General features: G+C 43.9%; 1 protein-coding gene across 2 annotated transcripts in view; it reads left to right on the forward strand.

Annotated features, from left to right (window-relative positions):
* TAF1 (TATA-box binding protein associated factor 1) overlaps positions 1-1,119 on the forward strand; it is a 124,373-nt gene extending 123,254 nt beyond the window's left edge. For both annotated transcript variants that reach the window (XM_088445545.1, XM_088445546.1), the window contains exon 40: positions 453-1,119. In XM_088445545.1, the coding sequence (XP_088301671.1) occupies positions 453-666 (214 nt within the window). In that variant the 3' untranslated portion in view covers positions 667-1,119. The remainder of the gene's footprint in view (positions 1-452) is intronic.
* Positions 1,120-20,985: the final 19,866 nt, after the last annotated feature.

Here is a 20,985-nt window from a genome sequence, read left to right on the forward strand (position 1 = left end):
ATTATCAGGTAGCGTGGCAAAAAATAAGACCCTAGTTTATATATATATATATATATATATATATATATATATATATATATATATATATATATATATATATATATATATATAGTGCTTAAGTCCTTATGGAGCTTCTATGTTTCATGGCTCAGTGTTCCATAAATACAATCTGAGAAAATAATTTAAAGCAAGTATAAAAATATTTTTTTTCCTGAATGTTATACCCTTGTAATATTACTTTTTCAGAGCAATTTAGGAGAATTAATCTCAAATGTATGTCTCCTTTACCTAAGCACATTTTGCAGATTTCATTACTTCGTTCCCAAATACAGTATGTCTACTCTGCTATTTTTATTAGTTCCAAAGCAAACTGAATTCATTAGTAGCTACAATAAAAATGATTAGATCCATGTTATATTATATGTAATGTTGTATATTGATATATTTTATAGCTATGGAAGTTATGAGGAGCCTGAGCCAAAATCCAACACTAGAGACACAAGTTTCAGTAGCATGGGAGGTTATGAACTGTCAGAGGAAGAGGAGGATGAAGAGGAGCGTCATGGGCCCAATGTGCTCAGCCAAATACAATTAACTGAAGATGAAGAAGATAGTGAAGACTTTACATCAATCCATGGAGACACTGACATGGACTCTGACAATTAATAAAGACATTATTTTTATTTAGTTAAACCCATAATTGCCTACTTTCAGCTTCCTCCTTTCCGGGAGGGAGCTGTCAGGATTCCACAGCTTGACGCTGCGATGATGCTCCGTTGGGGGCGGAGCATGGGGCGTGACAGTGTGATCGCGTCATCGTGGTCCCTTCTTCACAATGCCGGGTCACTGGGGCGGGGATCTCTAGTGTAATCTGTCAAGTTTTAGTTTTGTTTTCTGTCTCAATTGTTCAGTGACATGAAGTTCACGCTTTGTGTGAAATTACTTTTTATCTTGATGTTGAGGAACAGCTCTGTATCAGTGGCCTGTTTCTCCTTAAACAGTATAGTTGAAGTTTTCCCTTGTAAATATATGCTTCAATTTGCAAACAAAAAATTGTCAAAAATTGTACAAAGATTATTCAGTATTCCATTTCATAATAAATGTTTACCTTCAAGTTTTGTGGATTTTTCTGCCCTTATCTTTTGGTACTTTAACAGAAATAAAACCGCAGAGAAGAGAATGTATATTGTGAAAAAGTGATTACGTAGTATCAATTATTAGATCAGGTCTTGGAAAGTGGATGGTAGTAGAACCCCAGTATAGTAGATATTGTGAAAAGTGAAGATTAACTTTAAAGTTAAAATTCTGATTAAAGTAAAAGATCTTCTTATAAGTCAAGATTCCTTAAATTTCATGTCCCATGGAGGTAGGAGTATTTCACTATATTTAATCTAAAATGCACAAGAGTATCAATTTGGCAACTTGGTCGCATATTTGTAATGTTTTTAATATAGTTACAGTACATTTTTAAAATGGAAATTCTATCCTCTGTTGTAATCTCCATTTTGAGGGACTGCAATCCTTGAGATGAAAACCGGGAAAGGGTCAGTGTCCTGAAGACCTAGGGAATGCAGTACATGTAAGAGAAGTGGGCGGCTGACTGTGTGGGTCTGAGTCAGTGTGTTTGAATGCAGCAACGATTCTAAAATATGCTAACGTGATGGCCAGTGTTTTTGACGCAGCTGGGGCCAGTGAAGCTGCTTCGGAAGACTCAGACACTGGCCTCGGCACGCCCAGAAAACAGGCAACATGCCCCCGGTTTCTGGGACATTGGCCATCACCGCCCCTTCCCTGCCACCAAACAGCTGCAGCATGTCAATCATGCTGAGGCTTAGGAGGCAATACAAGCGATCGTACAGACACTATCGAAGTTATACGCAAACCATCGGGTTTGCATCCAACTCTGAATCAGGCCCTGTATCAAAGGAAGCATAGAGATCAAGAACAATTAGATGCAACTAGTGGGCTTAAGATAGTAGCAATTAAATTATTGACCACCTCTGGACTGATGTCTTTCTGAAAGTGTCCCAACAGGTTGTGCGAGTAAATTTCTATATCACAGGTTCTCAAACTCGGTCCTCAGGACCCCAAACAGTGCATGTTTTTAAGGTCTCCTCACACAATCACAAATTAAATCATTAGCTCCACCTGTGGATCTTTTAAAATGTCAGTGAGTAATGAATACACCTGTGCACCTGTTAGGTGACCTAGAAAACGCGACCTGTGTGGGGTCTTGAGGACCGAGTTTGAGAACCCATGATCTAGATAGTGGTCCTCACAAGATTTGTGCTTGTGTAGAGCTGTGCATTTCCTTGTGGCTCAGATAGTACTTCCCTTATTACTCAACATAAGAGTATCAAAAAGTTTTATGTGAGGAAGAGTAGGCATGTGAGATGAGTGTAGACCTGCTGAAGAAGCTTGGAGAGGCAAGGTAGGGTAGTGGGAGTATTTTGAGAATATGAGCAAATACTGCATGTTTGAATAGCAATAGGAAGATAATAGATTGTACAGGTAAAAGTTTTTGAGCAGGTATTTGCTTTGGAAGAAGAATAACAATCTAGCACACATTAATTTGAGCCTTTTATGTATCACACTTATAAAGTGACAGACACCGCTCCACAAACGGGTAAAAATATATATCCATAAGTACACACATTTGTTATACAGTGGCCGAAATGGACATTTATAGTGGCGGTATACACAATCCGTAAATATGTATGTCTACTGGAGTTTGTACTTTATCCTTTCTCTCGCCACACAATTGGGGGGGGGGGGGGGGGAATGTAATAGGCTACTAGATACAGGCATAGGCGCGATTTCGGCATCTGCCCGATGTTGTAAAGCTGCAATAAAGCCAAAACAAGCTTGGTGTTACTTTTTTTTTAATTATTGTTGTTTTAAAATTTCAGACAGACTCTCCTGAATTGTGCCAATGCCTGCATCTTGCACGCTATTACATTTCCCCCTTGGTCACTGTAATTGATGCCAAATAGACCACCAAAATCTGGAAGGGGGAATGATATTTCTAGAGCAAACTACCTTTTGATTGGACTAAAGTCACAGCTATGTAATTATGTACAGCCTTCCTCGCTAAATTCCAATCATCGTCAAGTACAAATAACTGGCATAGTACTGAGAGGGTGGAATAATAGTTTTTCATTTATGTGGTGAGCACTGACTTTGCAAGTGAAGATTATTATTTGAAATCCTCATGCCCCCTCAACACACTCCCATTCATGTGCTGTCACTTATTTCTATAGCTCTTTCAGCTGCTGTTATTTTATTTAATGTCTAATTCTGCCCAAAACTCTCACTGAAAATGTGGTGGTTGCCTAACCCGTGGCTGCAGCTAAGTATAGGTGATGTCGCAGTCTAAAGGTGCCAGCTTCCGAGATAACAGTGATGTGTCCGCCTCATTTCTAGGCATGCCGGGGCCAGTGTTCACGCAGTTGATCCCAATGGGTATGTCTCCGGCCGCAGTATTGCATCAGAAAATCCGGCAGTGGACGTCTTATTACTTAACATACAATTATTAAAGGAGAAGATCAAAGGCGATACAGTCACATAAGATGTCTTATGTGACTGTATCGCCTTTGATCTTCTCCTTTAATTATTGTATGTTAAGTAATAAGACGTCCACTGCCGGCTTTTCTGATCCAATACTGCGGCCGGAGACATACCCATTGGGATCAACTGCATGAACACTGGCCCCGGCACGACTAGAATAAAACAGATTTCTTTTCAAACCAAATAGTCCAGAATATAATGTTTGTAGTATTTCAAAGGCCGTCAGGGACAACTCCTTCCTCTCATTCAATGTGACTCCAAGATGTGGGAGGGGGTATGAAAAATAAATGACAAAAAACTAGAACAAATGTGAAGCATTGCTTATTTCAGAATAAATACATCCGCCTTGTGTTCCAGAAAGGTAAAAGTAGGGGTGGTACTACTTATAGTCAAAGATGAACACCAAAAAAGCGAAGGATCTCGCCACCACTATTACTATATCTATAAATGAGCGTACTGAAAACTCACTTCAGGAGTATGTGAGAAATATACGTAGAGGTTTCTTTTCCTTTTATATAATTCACCATGTAAAACTCAGTGATTAAGTAGTAGAGCGTACCCAACTCACATAAACAATGGTTGGGATCCACACAACGGTTTCTTTAAACATGATAGTATCTGTCATTTATCTCACACAGGCATTCATTCAAAGGCAATATTTTATTCCAAACGAAAATAGTAAATGATGTACTGTATATAAAAAAGCCAATAAGCACAATCAGGAAGATCTCAATATAGATGTTCACAACAGAGTCCAAAGACAATTACAAGTAAAAAAATGGAGAAATATGCAATATATCAGCCTGCAGGTAAAAAGGAACCTGCATTAGAATAACTGCATACCTCCAAGTAAATTCCAGGTCTCTGTGATTGTCCTATGGATGCCCACAAATGTCAGCACCAACGCTGTGTCGATCCTCAATGAATCTTTATCAAGGTGTAGATGGAGAGTGGGCTTTGATGATATTTATACCACATGACAGAAATTATGTCACAAGCCGGTAACCACAATGCATTTTGGGTAGTAAGAAAAAAAAAAATACAATCAGTTTCTTTTTTTCACATAAAAGAATACACACAGCACACTTCCATATAATCAATATACAGTAGTAGTCCTGCTTAGCGTCCACCAGGGGACATATGGGTGGGCATCTATGTTAGTGACTGCATACTGATATTGACAGTGAAAAGACGCGGACCGTTCTTATTACTTAAGACTGCTGCTGTGGCTTTTGCATATTGTAGTACAGCGGCTGTGTTACTACGTACATTTTTGAATCCGGCCCCTTGTCCTTATTACACTGCGCCATGCAATAGGAGGAATGTTTTAAGTTATTGTAAACAAATAACAATATTAACAGTCAAGAGGGTTACAGACGTCACTTTCTAAATATTTCGCAAAAGATCTCAACCAACTGAAATTATTATTTTTTTAAAACTGTACAGTTTTTTTTTTCTTTCTAAATGGCTCAGCAGCAGTGACCAGGGAGTAAAGGTAGCATTCTCATTGCCTGGGAGTAAAGGTAGCAATAGACCACAGGTGGTATGAGCCAAAGAAAAAAATATATATATATTTCTGCTGAGTGACAGTAGAAAAGCCCTGATTTCTCTCTGAATATACATGGAGGATGTCCTATTCTAAAGTGGGTACACAGGCCGTCAAATGTGTACCCAGCCAACAACAGATGCGACGGGTGACATATTTTTGTGGTCCGTACACACCACACGATTTGGTGAACGGGTTGGGTACAGGATGCCGGCGTTCAAAATCTCGACCCCAGCTTCCCGACAGGGTTAGGATACCGACACCTGACGGTAAGTATCCCAAACCAAACCCTCCCCCAACCCTAGTGCCTAAAATGTAACCTTCATCCTGCAGCCTAAACCTAACCCTCCACCCCCCCAGTGCCTAGCCCTAATATTCCCAATAGTGCCTAACCCCACTGCTTACCTTCGGGATGCCAGTGCCGGGATTCTGACTGGTGTGCCAGCATCCCGACAGCCGGGATTAGGATCCCTGGTGAACAACCGCATGATATGTCGTTCCTCCGCCGCATCTACATGCATGCCATCGTCAGTCACATCTTTAGATTGAGCAGCATGTAGAATCGACCTGAAGATGCGACGGAAGACGGAAGAGCGCGCATAGTGTGTACACACTAGACTTGAACGATTTGTCGTTCAGATCCGTCGGAATTGTGCAAATCATTTAGAATATCATCTAATGTGTACCATCAACATAAGCCTTAGTAATACAATTTGCTTATGTGATACAAGTGGAGATTCTGTACTGGAGGACTGACACCTGTCACTCATTTCCATTCTAGCTTTGCATTTGTGTACAGATGTATCCTCACTTACAGGACGTCCATACCCCATAGGGCTCAAAATGCCTTGATGCTTTGAGAAGAGTAGCATTCCATACTTTTCTTTATATTTTGTATCTTAGTGACATTGCAGACACTGCAAAAAGCCACTTGCAGTTAAAGATAAATTAAAATATTGGGCAACTAAATCAATCTTTTCCATCATATTCCCATAGAGACTCATTGTACAATAGGATATACATGGGCATTGTGACTTCCAGTCATCACAGAGGTCTGAGGACAATGAGAATTTCTCTCCTTTTGAGTTGGTTTGACTTAATAACAATCAATACCAATGCAATACTAACTTTAGACATTAGATATACTTAAGCTGTACCAAAATTCATTTGCTGAGTCTTTGTCCAGATTTAATATTTTCTTGGGATGTCAAACATTGTTTATTGCCTCTCACTGTGCATTGGTGAGTAAACAATTCTCATTGTCCTTGTCTGTGCTAAACTCACTAGTTCTTATCCTAAGTTCAACATTGTAACAATAACCATTGTCTTTGTACAGTATGTATCCAGGCGCTGCAGACAAAGCGCTCACAATTTCCGATTGGTAACACACACCCTAGCACACGCCCGCATACACCCATAGTAAAACCAGGACACACAGCCAGATATTGCACACATCGGCATGAGAAATGGAGATACGGTGACACATACACAGTCTGAATGATCGGAGGGTCATACAATCAGAGTATAATGGGGCTTCACATAGTCCAGTCTGTTAGCAGACATTAGCATATTTTCATTCAGAAATTACAAGCGTGATCGCTGCTATGAATGCAATAGCGTACAGCTCTGAATCAGACCCATTGCCCACGTCTGTGCTAAATTCCCTAGTTCTTATCCTAAATTCAACATTGCAACAGTAACCACTGTCCTTGTATGTAGTAGAACCATTGGAATGACAAACAAGTCTTCTCCCTTAGGTTCTGAAATCTTAGCCTTGTGCAGGAGGGTCCTGATTCCAACAAAGAGAGACTCGATCCACCAATTAACCACCTTGTTCTTGGAATTTCCTGGCCCCCTGACCTATATGAGACTGACCTGTGTATCAGAAACCTCATATTTGCAATACTGTAATATAATTTATGACCCTATCCCTGTGTATATATTGTACTACTTTGACCTGCTGATTGGCAGAGTATCCCAGAGACCCTCCTTTGCTAGGCTAGCTGTGCATGCTAGCCTGGGCAATATTTTGTTGTGTTCCTTTAATCCATTTTTCCTACATCTAATTATTCCTGCAAAATCTGTTTTTCTTTGCATGTGCGATCCTCTCGCATCTTAAACAGTTTTTGTGCTTTGGAACCACAGCGATCAAGCTGGACAATCACTCATTTTTCAAATACAATTTATTTGAGATAGTAGGCTGCAACTTTAACCACACATGAATGGGTTTTACACATGTGCAAAGTCGCAGATGAAGCACAGCAGAACTTTGCATGAGAAAAAGCTGTGGCTGCTCATATCGTAGCCCTTTTTACACGGATTCAGACTCAGTCGCACACAGACGTACAACATACTTACCAACTCTCCCTGAATGTAGGGAGACTCCCTGAAATAGAAGCAATCTCCCTAACTCCCTGAAGAGTCTAACAATCACCGTGATTGCACCTTACCCCCATTATGTTGCTGCTGTGTACTTCGGAAAGAAATCAGAGATATATACATTCAAATGATATAATCAGTACCATTTCCCTGCATTGGTTATAAGGCACAATGATCCCTATGGCTACATGCATTTTTATATAAGGTTTCTCTTTGACACTTACATGGAACTCCTAGTAAAACACAATCTATGAGAAGCCCTGAAAAGTATCAGTGTGTTTTCATCAACAAATATATCTTACTAACTTTGGGCTCTTTTACATTTGGAAGAAAGTAAATTTTATGACGCGTCTCTCAGATGTAGCCGTACACGTCCACTTTACCACTGCGCTCATACTGTAGGTGTTGCGTTCACAATTTCTCTAAAATGCTTTTAGTATGCGAGTATGATGTACAAGTGTCGCACACTCCATTGAACAGTATACGCTAGCAATATAGTTTTGTAGAGGCACGGCTGAGTTGCATGGTACTTGGCTTGCCAAGAGGGTCTATTTGGCATGACTGAAGCAAGAGTTAAAAAAAGCACACACATGTACATGCTGCAGATAGGTCCTAGTGGAAATCAGGGAAGAACATGCCAAATCTTTCTCCAGGAGAGTAGTTGGAGGTAGGAAACCAATGCGTTTCGCCATGTTCTAGCTTCCTAATGTATGTTTGCTGTGTGTTTTATGTTGCAATAAATGTATATACCTTATACAAAAATATTGCACTATGGAGATTTTCTATTTGCACTGAGGTTGGATGCACTTAACGGGAGAAGCAGAGATTATTCGAGGTCCAGCCCAGGGTACACAACAGATTGGGAAGGAAAATGCTACTTATTAGCTTCCCTCTGATACACATATTATTATTATTTTGGTTTTATACTAAGGTGACTATAAATACTACACCTTCAGGCACTTGCTCTCTCCCCCACTTGTTACAGATTTCTTCATCGTTCTACCTGTCTGTTAAAAAATGAGGGTAGTCAGACCCCACAAATCAAAATACCACATACAAAGATTAAACAGCGCTAGCACTAATAAATACTATGAGGGAGATGGAATAGATTATGAATAATTATATTTAATACATCATATAGAAAAACAAAAATAAGTGTAAATTAATATTGACCAGTGTATACACAAATATAACTTCATATATGCGTAGACAGAAATATGTTAGAAAATAAAATATTGAATATAAGTCACTGTTCTCAGCAGCTGAGAATTAGCATATACATAATTGTCCGGTAAAGTGCAATATTGAAGCCTGTTCTTATTATAGCCTATGGAAGTAACGGCGGGAAGATGAAATGTCACAATACTTGTATTAAAAGGTACGCATCATTTCAGCTGTATATATTTACCACCACAAAGTCCAGAACAGGAGGGTTTCTTATTAGCAGAAATAAATCACACAGAGGGGTCGGATGATCGTGGGCTGTTTGAGCTGTGATGGTAGAGGCAGTGGCGTAACTACCGTGGGTGCCGCTGCTATAGGGCCCATTCCAAACCGGGGCCCGGCCCTCCCCCTTCACCTACGGTGCCAGGCCACTGTCTGTGGCCCTTCCCTCCGCACCCTCCTCACTCCCCTCTACTCCACTTACCTGCTCCGTGGTCACGTCTTCCCAGTCATCTCCGCCTCCGGCCCTCCCCATTGACTGATACTGGGAGAAGGCGTGGTTGCCTCCTCCCAGCATCTGTCAGTGAGATGGAGACGACCGGGAGAGAAGGTGCGCCTGCCCTGTACAGCGCGATCATGGATCAGGTAAGTCGGGGAGTGAGGAGGGTATCATAGGTAGTGGTTAAATCCCATGTATCATCCAGGGCCTGGTCCAGGTAGAATAGAGTACAATCAAAGTCCCAGAGTAATAAGGTACAGTGAGCAGAAAACACTTGACGCATTTCACTCTGTCCCACAGCTTTATCAAAGGTAAATGATACATGTTCCTAAGAGGATTTATATACCCTAACCAATATGGCTACTAGCAAACACCTGTGTGTCACAATCCATTCCATCAACTGAGTGCAATGTTAAAATACTAATATGTTTAAAAATAGAAGGCAGACTTCTTATACCATATATTTTAAGTAATCTATGGAAGATTTTAGTTGTCTACAATGGAGAAAATGACCTTTAAAGATCGCCGCATTTAACTTCCTCCCTGGTCATGTGCTGTAGAAATAAGTCACATGTCTGAGGAAGTGTACTAACAGCCCTCCTTGTGCTCTGTTTGGCATTTCCGGATGGGCATGGTCAGAGTGCACCGTAAGAGCTATTTCACACATGCGGGTTCTTGCCGGTCAGGCAAGAACTGGGCGGTAGCCGGACGGCTTTTTTCTGGCACACCGTGCCTTTCATAAGCAGCGGCTTTGAGCCGCTTTTTATGTCAGGTTTTTCTTTTTCTCCTATTGGACATGCGCAGCAGCAGCGCTGCTGTACAAGCCCGGCCGACAGAAGCCAGTGTGTGTGAAAGGAAACATTGTTTCCTTCACACTACTGGCGTGCAGGGACGGCAGGGAAGGCATGGCACCGTCCTGCATAGTAGTTTTTTCCGGCTATAACACGGTGACCGTGCCGTGGCCGTGTCGTGTGAAAGGAGCCTGTCCTTTCCCTGCAGTACTACATTTCACAGCCGGTTAAATACAGGCCGGCTTTTTGCCGCCCGGTCAAAACCGGCATGTGTGAAATAGCTCTAAGGCTAAAATAGCCTTGCACCTCCGGTGGCCAAACCAGTGCCGATCACATGGAGTTTCATGTGTGCGAAAGGTGGCTCGTTGCACCTCTCGGAAGCTTCTCAAAGGGTGTATATACCACATGACTCCTAGCAACCTATCAGGGCCAGTTGGTTGGCTGTCTTCAGCGATCAGTATTTATTAAAAAGCATTGATACAGTTCTTAATACATATAAACAAAGCAGAGATATGTATCCATTTAGACACTGGATGAACCCAATACCCACAATATTTATTATAAAGGAAATAGATATTAGGAGAAATAATATCAATATGTGGATTATTAAAATACTAAAAGTGTTATTAGAAATAGGTACTTATAGAACAATGGAAACTAGTAGATAGAAGAAAATTAGATCAAATCCGTAGGATGACTATCTGGAAAATTAATTTGCATGTAGTATCTAGAGAACTACATTTAGTTCCATAGTGTCATTTAAACCATTGGGATAAATCATATCTAGTTTGAACATCCAATAAATTCCTGTTTAAAAGGCTTTCAAAATGATATCCCCCCTCCCTGTTGCTGATATTTGTTCTAGTCCCACCACTTTGAGGGACTTAGGGTCCCCATGGTGATGGTCAATAAACTGCTTGAATACGCTGTGTGTCTGAACACACTTAAAATATTCCTGTGGTGTTCCATAAACCTTGATTTAAGCATTCTAGTTGTTCTTCCTATATAACAAAAATTGCATCCGCAGGTCAGGAGGTAGAATTACGATTAATACAACATTTTTTACCCTTGCACTTTTAAGAACCTTTTGGCTTGGGCTGTAAGCATGAAAGTTATTTTCTCTGCTGTTCCTTTGGCGCTTTAATTTTTAAAGGGCTAGGGGCCAGTATGGTTTTTAGGGATCTTCTTAATTATAAATCTAGATTTTTGAGGTGAGTACCAAGAATGTTATCCTGTTTTAAGATGCTGTCATTCTTATATATAATTATTTTAGCACTTATTGCAGCATACAGCAGCCGTTGCTCAGAGACTAAATCTTGGCCTATATCTTTAGTCTGATGCTTGTTGCACCTTTTGTATCTAAAAGGCTATCCCTCTCAATGGATCTGCTTTCTTCAAAAGCATTTCACACCATTATATCTGGATAGCCCTGTGCTAGAAAATACTCCTTCATTGTTCCTGTCTAATCCCCAATGTTTCTAATTTAGTATAGTTTCTTCTTTTTCTTGCGGGGGAAGGGGCTAGTCAGCTCTTGAAGTGCAAATAAGCATTGCTGCCTACCTCTTTCATTTTGCTAGAGGTATAGATCTTCTCATTTTTAATCTCAATGGTTATAGCCAGGAAATTCATCTTTGTGTGGTAAAAAGTGTGAGTGAAATGAAGAGTGAAAGAATTGGACACAAAACAGGTGGCGGTCCTCAGGTCCCCATCCCAAATAATGAAAAGATTATCTATATAACGGGCATGGAGGACCAGGTGTCAACCAGACTAGGCACCCCACACATGGGCATCCTCAGAGTGGCCCATGTTAAGGTTGGCATAGCTCGGCGCAAACCTAGCCCCCATGGCCATTCCCGTAACCTGTCAATAAAACGTGTCTAGAAAAAGAAGATAACTGTGCTTGAGGATAAAGGAAACAGAGCTAAGAATGAAAGCCTTGTCTCTCCTTGGGAGGTCACCGTCTGACCTAAGTCTCGATGCTATGGCACCGAGTCCCAGGTCATGGGGTATGTGTACAGACTTTGGACATCCAAAGTGAAAAATGCATATGATTCCACTGGAACTCTTACCACCCAGGAACAACCACTGAAATAGTTAGCCATCAGGATCACTATTGGCATACATTATCGCAGATGCAGGCTACATCACTCCCCAAAAACAGTTAGGATATTCCTGCATTTTTTGGCGCCATTTCCCAGTATCTCACTTTGGGGAGAAATCCTCTTTGCGAGGTGCTCGCAAAGGTACCTTGGTGTGTGCGCATTTGAGAGATAATTGTTTAACTGAGTAAATAAAGTAATAGCGTACATCTCTGAATCAGGCCCTATGTGAGCTCAACAGCTCATTTGGTGTGAGGTTCTGGTTTTGTTGTGGACCCGGGGTGGTAATAGGAGCAGACACTGAAGCAGGTTTAAAAGTGAATGCAGAGTTTTTAATGAGTGGCTTAACAGACATGAATGTGGTAAAACAGAAAGTCCGGGTATAGCACTAAAGTGCACTTGGGAGCTGTAGTGAGGCAAATAGGAAAAAGTCCAGGTAGTGACTGGTTAATAGAAAATGTCCAGGTAGTGGCAGACAAGGGGAACTGTCCAGGTGGTGACTGATTGATGAAGAATGCAGACTGAGGAAGAATTATCCAGCAGAGTGTCAGTGGAGGCAAGTGCAGGTTGAACAGCAGGACTCAGGTACTCAGGCAAGGTAATGGAGGATGCAGGGTAGTCCAGCGGGGTTGGAGCAGACAAGCAGGCAGGCAGGTAGCGTTTCACAGGTGACAGGTGGTGAGAACAGGGAACTCTCTCAGCTATGCTGAGAAACACTTTGCACTGGCAATGAAGTGAGGCTCTGAACCTCCCTAAATACCAAGTGCTGTGCCATGACTGGCCAGAGAGAGCATGTGACAAACCAGGATTGGGCGAGAAAATCACATGGCTGGAGGCAAGATGGTGGCGCCCATGCCAAACGGAATGGAAAGGCCTCAACAGCCCAACATGACAGCATGCCCGCACAGAGCCACGTACAGCCAATGCCCCTCGCCACACACCAGCTCCAGATGCCCCCTGCCACAGTGACCTCACAGGTTATACCAGTCGACCACCATGCCGACAAACCCTGGTTGTGACAGTACCCACCCCCTCTTATGGGTGGCCTCAGGATGCTCACCAGGTCTTCCAGGAGAGCCGTATGGAATTTCCTGACGAGTGCGGGAGCATGGATGTCTCGGGCATTGGTCCAACAGTGCTCCTCCAGGCTGTAACCCCTCCAATCTAGGAGATACTGTAGTCGTCCCCTGTGGATACAAGAATCCAGGACCTGGGAGACCTCGTACTCCATGCCTCTCTCAGTCTGGATGCAGGAGGAACAGGAAGGACCTTGCGAAATTTGTTCAAGATTAGGGGTTTCAGGAGGGAGATGTGGAATGAGTTAGGAATTTTTAGGTAAGCGGGCAACTGAAGATGATATGCCACAGGGTTGATGATTTCTGTGATGGAGAAGGGTCCTATGAACCGGGGAGCAAAGTTCATCGAAGGTACTCTAAGGCGGAGGTTCCGGGTGGACAACCAGACTTGGTCTACAACTTGCATGCAAGGTACCTTTCTACGTCTCCTATCTGCCTGAAGTTTGTAGCGAGAGGACAACTTCTCCAAATCAATACGTACTGGTGACCAATTAGATGCAAATCTTCTTACGGTATCCTCCACGGCTGGCACATCAAAGACAGGTAGGCTTCAGAATTCAGAAATCCGAGGATGAAGACCGTAGATGATCAGAAATGGGGTTTGATTAGTAGAGGAATGGTAGGAGGCATTATGTGCAAATTCCGCCCATGGTAGCAACTCAGACCAATTGTCTTGTGATGATGACATGAAGATCCTTAGGAAGGTCTCAAGGTCTTGATTGACCCTCTCTGTGGATCCATTGCTTTGAGGGTGATAGGCCGTGGAAAAGTTCAACTTAACTTGTAGAACAGAACATAGGGCTCTCCAGAATTTTGCCACAAATTGCGTACCACGATCAGAAATTATTTCGGTAGGAAGTCCATGGAGGCGGAATATGTGCTGGACGAACAGGTGAGCCAAGTCAGGAGCAGTAGGCAGTTTCTTTAGAGGTACATAATGGACCATCTTCGAAAATCGGTCTACCACAACCCAGATGGTGGTGTAACCCTGAGAGTTCGGTAAATCCATTACAAAGTCCATGAAGAGATGCGTCCATGGACGTGATGGAATAGACAGGGGCAACAATTCACCAGCTGGGGCTTGACGCAAAGACTTATGCTGAGCGCATGAGGTACATGAGGAAATAAACTCCAGCACATCAGCCTTCATGGATGGCCATCAGTAACTTATTTTTAAAAGTTCCAGAGTCTTCCGAGTACCTGAGTGACCTACAAAGTGAGAGGAATGAGCCCAGGTGAGGAGCTGCTTCCTTAACTCAGGGGCCACAAAGGTCTTCCCAGTAGGGGGTTGTATTTGTACAGTGGCAAACACTCTTGACTCCAGCACAGGAGCACTACGTAGGGTCTCTGAATTGTCGTTACAGAGGAGAGATCTAGACAGAGCATCCGCTTTTTGATTAAGAGCCCCAGATCGGAAGGTCAGGGTGAACTGGAAACGAGCAAAGAAAATGGGCCATCGGGCCAGACGAGGACTCACACACTGGATATTTTTGAGAAAGAGGAGGTTCAGATGGTCAGTGAAGACAATGAAGGGAAATTTGGCCCCACTGCTCCCACTGCTTCTGATGAGGCATCCACCTCTAATAAGAAAGGTCTATCCAGGTCCGGTTGTCTTAGGACAGGAGCTGTAATAAAGGCTTGTTTCAGAATCTGGAAGGCTGTCTCTGCTTCGGGTGACCATAGGGCAGGATTGGCGCCTTTACGGGTCAGGGCCATAATGGGAGCCATCAGTGACGAGAATCCTTTGATAAAATGTCTATAATAGTTGTCGAATCCGAGTAGTCTCTGGATGGCTTTCAAGGTTTGAGGTCGGGACCAATCCAGGATCGCCTGTACTTTCTTGGGATCCATTTCTAGGCTGGAGCCAGAGATGACATAACCGAGAAATGGCACACTGGGTACACTAAAGACACATTTCTCCAGCTTACAGTAGAGGTGGTTTTCCCTCAGACGAGACAGTACCTCCTTCACATGTATATGATGTTCCTCTGGAGAAGACGAGAAAATCAATATATATTGTCCAGATAGACAACAACAGACACGTACAATAAGTCCCGGAAAATTTCATTGACAAAGCCCTGAAAGACAGCAGGGGCATTGCACAAGCTGAAAGGCATCACAAGGTATTCAAAATGTCCATCTCTAGTATTAAAAGCGGTCTTCCACTCGTCACCTGAGCGAATACGAATGAGATTGTAGGCCCCTCTAAGATCTAACTTGGAGAATATGATGGACCCCTTGACTCTGTCAAATAAGTCTGTGATTAGTGGAAGCGGATATCGATTCTTGACCGTTATATCATTCAAGCCTCGGTACTCTATACAAGGTCTTAAGCCACCGTCCTTTTTGGCAACGAAGAAGAACCCAGCTCCGGCAGGAGAGGTGGAGAGGCAAATAAATAATTTCTCCAAATTCTCCTGAATGTATTCAGACATAGCTTTGGTCTCTGGTAAGGACAGAGGATAGGTGCGACCATGAGGCAGCATCTTGTCTGGCAATAGATCAATTGGACAATCCCACTCTCTATGAGGAGGTAAGACATTTGCTTGTTGTTCAGAGAAGACATCAGTAAACATTTGATAATCCTTAGGAATTGATGGAGATATTACTGAAGCTGTTTTCCTTACAGGTCGTATCTTGGGAAGACAGGATTTCTGACAGTCAGCACCCCATGAAAGAATTTGCATAGAACACCAGTCTATCCTAGGATTGTGCAGGCGTAACCAGGGTAGTCCTAAAATGACGTCTTGAGACGCCTCAGGTATCACTAAGAACTTTAGAGACTCAGAATGGAGTGCTCCGATACGGACTAGTACTGGTTGAGTTTCTTTGGTGACAACTCCATTAGCCAGAGGCCGACCATCTATGGTAGTCAAGGAAATCGCATGATGGAGGGCTGAACAAGAAATCTGTAGTTTGTCCACTAAGCTGGAGGTTATAAAATTTCCGGCTGCTCCAGAGTCTAGTAGAGCAGTAACGAAGACAGGTTTTGACTTGAGATCTATGGCTAAGATCAATATGAAATATTTAGAATTTGGGGACGGGCTCATTACTTCTAACTTGATGTCCCCAGGGTCAGTTAGGAATGGGCGTTTCCTGATTTTCGGGAACAGGAGGCCACCAGGTGACCAGAGTCTCCACAGTATAGGCAGAGGTTTTTTAATATTCTTCTCTGACGTTCCTCTTTGGAGAGATGGGTATGATTCACCTGCATTGGCTCTTCATCTGTAGAAGGAGGGGTTGGACGGGTAGTAGAGGCAGGAGTAAATGACCTTTGCTGGTCAGTTCTGTGCTTCTCAGCCTGACGTTCTCTGAAGCGTAGGTCAATCTTGTTACAGAGGGAAATCATATCGTTTAGGTTAGCAGGAAGGTCACGGGTGACCAGATCATCCTTTAGTCAATCAGAAAGCCCATGCCAGAAAGCTGAGGTGAGGGCTTCCTCATTCCACTTGAGTTCTGATGCCAAAATCTGAAACTGTACGGCATATTGGCTGACAGGACGAGCTCCTTGTTTCAATGTCATAATACTGGATGATGCTGATACAGTACGTCCAGGCTCATCAGAAATCCTCCTGAATGATGCTACAAAGTCGGTATAGTTATCCAGCAGAGAATCTGAATGCTCCCAGAGTGGGGAAGCCCAATCCAAGGCCGAGCCGGACAACAGGGAGACAATGTAAGCCACTTTGGTTCTTGCAGTAGGAAAATGATCAGGCTGTAGGGTGAAATGTATATCGCACTGATTCAGGAATCCGCGACAGAGCTTAGGGTTGCCGTCGAACTTGCTTGGCACAGGGAGATGTAAGCAGGGAGATGCCCTTCTGCCTGTATTCCCGGACATAGAAGCGGGTGTAGTTGCTGGTACCCCAGAGGTGGATAAGGAGGTTTGCAGATTATCCTGTCGTTTAGACATTTCTTGCAGAAACTGAGCCATTTGGTGCTGCATGGTTTCCAGGTTTTCCAGACGGCCAGCAATGCACCAAAATAAATCTACTCCAGACTCCTGTTCCGTGGCTGGATCCATGGGGCCAGTGCAAACTGTGAGGTTCTGGTTTTGTTGTGGACCCGGGGTGGTAATAGGAGCAGACACTGAAGCAGGTTTAAAAGTAAATGTGGAGTTTTTAATGAGTGGCTTAACAGACATGAATGTGGTAAAACAGAAAGGCCGGGTATAGCACTAAAGTGCACTTGGGAGCTGTAGTGAGGCAAATAGGAAAAAGTCCAGTTAGTGACAGGCAATGGAAAATGTCCAGGTAGTGACTGGTCAATAGAAAATGTCCAGGTAGTGGCAGACAAGGGGAACTGTCTAGGTGGTGACTGATTGATGAAGAATGCAGACTGAGGAAGAAATAGCCAGCAGAGTGTCAGTGGAGGCAAGGTGCAGGGTGAACAGCAGGACTCAGGTACTTAGGCAAAGGGAAGGTAATGGAGGATGCAGGGTAGTCCAGCGGGGTTGGAGCAGACAAGCAGGCAGGCAGGTAGCATTTCACAGGTGACAGGTGGTAAGCACAGGGAACTCTCTCTCAGCTATGCTGAGAAACACGTTGCACTGGCAATGAAGTGAGGCTCTGAACCACCCTAAATACCAAGTGCTGTGCCGCGACTGGCCAGAGACAGCATGTGACAAACCAGGAAGGATTGGGCAAGCAAATCACATGGCCGGAGGCAAGATGGTGGAGCCCATGCCAAACGGAACGAAAGCACTGCCAGGCCTCACCAGCCCAACGTGACAGCATGGCCGCGCAGAGCCATGCACAGCCAATGCCCCTCGCCACACACCAGCACCACCACCAGACGGCCCCCGCCACAGTGACCTCACAGGTAATACCCGTCGACCACCATGCCGAGAAACCCTGATCGTGACATTTGGCCTCTATCAGAAATTAGATGGATTTCTGCATACGCTCATCTCTGAATTAGGTTTGGATATCGAAAGTCGATGATCAACAACCATTGATGTTCCTGATTCGATGGAAGTACTTCTTTACATTGAGTTGTGGGTCCTCGATGATTGCAAACCATTGGATGCAGCTTTTTGATGCCCTTCCGTTTGCTCACAGCTTCTATGCAACTACGAACACCTGGAAATCGTGTCCGCAACTCAGCTCATGTGTGCATGCACGAAGCACTGAATGATTCTGCACATGCGCATAGTATAACCATCGATGGTTATACCATCGGACGGTTTTTGATGCGATGGTTAGTAGCCATCACATTGCTGGATTTTATGTTGGAAGTCTGGGAACCATTAGATGCTGAGCTTGCAATATGAATAGTCTGTAACCCTATCTACATGCTCACAGAACACTTATCCTACTTGTGAACACCCAGTTGCACTGCATAAAACTGGTAGTTGCTGAAGGTTGTGTATTCTACCCTAAGGAGCATGCACATTGTGAATTATAGAAATGTTCATCCACAAAACGGACTTGCGTGCAACTCTGACTCTGGACCTTTATGTCCTTTTATATGCACCTTATGTTATGTTTGCACTGTACTTTTGTAGACCCTTATTAAGTGTAGCCTTTATGTGGATAAGTAGTCAAATAGGGCTTTACACATCTAATTAAATAGGTCTATAAATCTATATGATAGTCACAAATACCCCCATATTAACTAGAGTATAGTTATAATTGCAGTCAAGTAATAGTTAATATCATATATGTATATACCAGCATTTTTTAACCACTGTGCCGTGAGCTGTTGTCATGTCAGAATAGTATACTGCGGACCAGGCAGTGCTGCCGCTGAACTCTCCTGGAAGGCTCAGGCGCGCCCAGGCTGTGACCTGTCTAGACGCGGCAGCATGGCACGCTGCGTTGCCTGCCAGCCCACCCCGCCAGTCAACCAGCCCACCCCACCTGTCAGTCAGCCCTCCCGCCCGGACACTGCTGACACCTCTGCAAGCTGCTGACAGCTCTACACTGTGTGCACCCCCAGCCGATGAGGGACAGAATTTTTTTCTGGGGGGGAGCAATGTGGGTTTTTTTTTCTTTGGGGGCCAGCGAATGGTTTTATTTATTTGTGGGGAGCAATGTGTTTTTTATTTATTCTTTGTGGTCAGCAATGTGTTTTGTTTTGTTTCTTTGGGGGCCAGCCAATGTTATTTTTTTTCTGTGAAGGCCAATGTATGTGCGTTTTATTTCTCTGGGGCCAATGTATGTGCGTTTTATTCTTATTGAAGCCAATGTAGTGTGATTTATCCCTGTGGAGGCCAATGTAGTGTGTTTTGTTCCAGTGGAGGCCAATCAGTAGCGGATTTACCGCTAGGCTACCAAAGCGGGCGCTTAGGGCCCGGCGGGTCCCAGGGGGCCCGCAGCGCCAGCGGTGCTTACACCGGGGCCCGCGGCAATTAAAGGGCCGGCAGCCAGGCAGTACTAATAATGATGAGTCACACTGGCTCATTATTATAGTATTCTGTGTCTGACCGCTAGCTGTAAGGAAGGAGGAGCCATTCCGCGTGGAGGAGAGGAGGAGGCCCCACCCCTTCTTATCACTCTGCCTGTCACTCTGCCGTGAGCCAGCCCCTTCCCCTGAGTCACCGCCTCTCCTCTGTCTATTCTATAGCCACCCTCTTATCCCAGAATGATGCCCAAGACCACGCCCTCTAACAACAAAACCCTGCCCCTTCCCCTGACTCTCTGCCCCTCCTCTCTGTCTATTCTATAGTTACCCTTCTATCGCTGAATTAAGGCTATGCCCCCTAACCCCAAGACCCCACCCCTTCCTTTCCTGTCTAGCCCATTGTCTCTCTCCTTGAGTTGCTTCCTCTCCTATGCCTTGGAGACCAGCAGGGGTCACACAGATGACAGATCCTGAGGTAAGTGGCAGTGTCATCTAGGGGGGTGGTATATGTATATAATGGGGAGGGGTATATTTTTTTGTGTGGGGGGGGTTGGAATGTATTTGAATTCTGTCTGTGGTGTGGGTGGTGTATTCATTTTCTGTGTGTTAGAGGTGTATTCATATGATCTGTTTTATAACTTATATGTGGGTCACCAATGTTCTCTGCATTATATGGCGCTCACTGTGACGCTCTCTGCATTATATGGCGCTCACTGTGACGCTCTCTGCATTATATGGCGCTCACTGTGACGCTCTCTGCATTATATGGTGCTCACTGCGATGCTCTCTGCATTACATGGTGCTCACTGCGACGCTCTCTGCATTACATGATGCTCACTGCGACGTTCTCTGCATTATAGGGCGCTCACTGCGACGTTCTCTGCATTATATGGCACTTACTGTGACACTCTGCATTATATGGCGCTTACTGCGACGCTCTCTGCATTATATGGCGCTTACTGTGACGCTCTCTGCATTATATGGCGCTCACTGTGACGCTCTCTGCATTATATGGCGCTCACTGTGGCGCTCTCTGCATTATATGACCCTCACTGTGATGCACTCTGCATTATATGTCCCTCACTGTGATGCACTCTGCATTATATGGCCCTTACTGTGACACTCACTGCATTATATGGCCCTTACTGTGATGCTCTCTGCATTATATGTCCCTCACTGTGACGCTCTCTGCATTATATGGCCCTCACTGTGACGCTCTCTGCATTATATGGCCCTGACTGTGATGTGTAAACCTGGCACATCAGTTACTGTAGACATAAGTCCTTCTCTGTAATATCCACATTTCTAAAAATGTTCCAGTCCTGCGACTGGGGGGGGGACAGGTCAGGGCGGGGATTTGGCATACACTGACTTACTGGTGGGGTAGGGGGGTTTGGAATATGCAGACTGACTGGGAGGGAAATTGTTTGAGGAAGGGGGGCCCCAGATTGATATCTTGCTTAGGGCCCTATGAGGCCTAAATCCGCCTCTGAGGCCAATGTAGTGTGTTTTGTTCCTG

Source organism: Taudactylus pleione, unplaced genomic scaffold, assembly GCF_031769625.1.
Source record: "Taudactylus pleione unplaced genomic scaffold, aTauple2 ptg000381l, whole genome shotgun sequence".
Taxonomy (NCBI): Eukaryota; Metazoa; Chordata; class Amphibia; order Anura; family Myobatrachidae; genus Taudactylus; species Taudactylus pleione.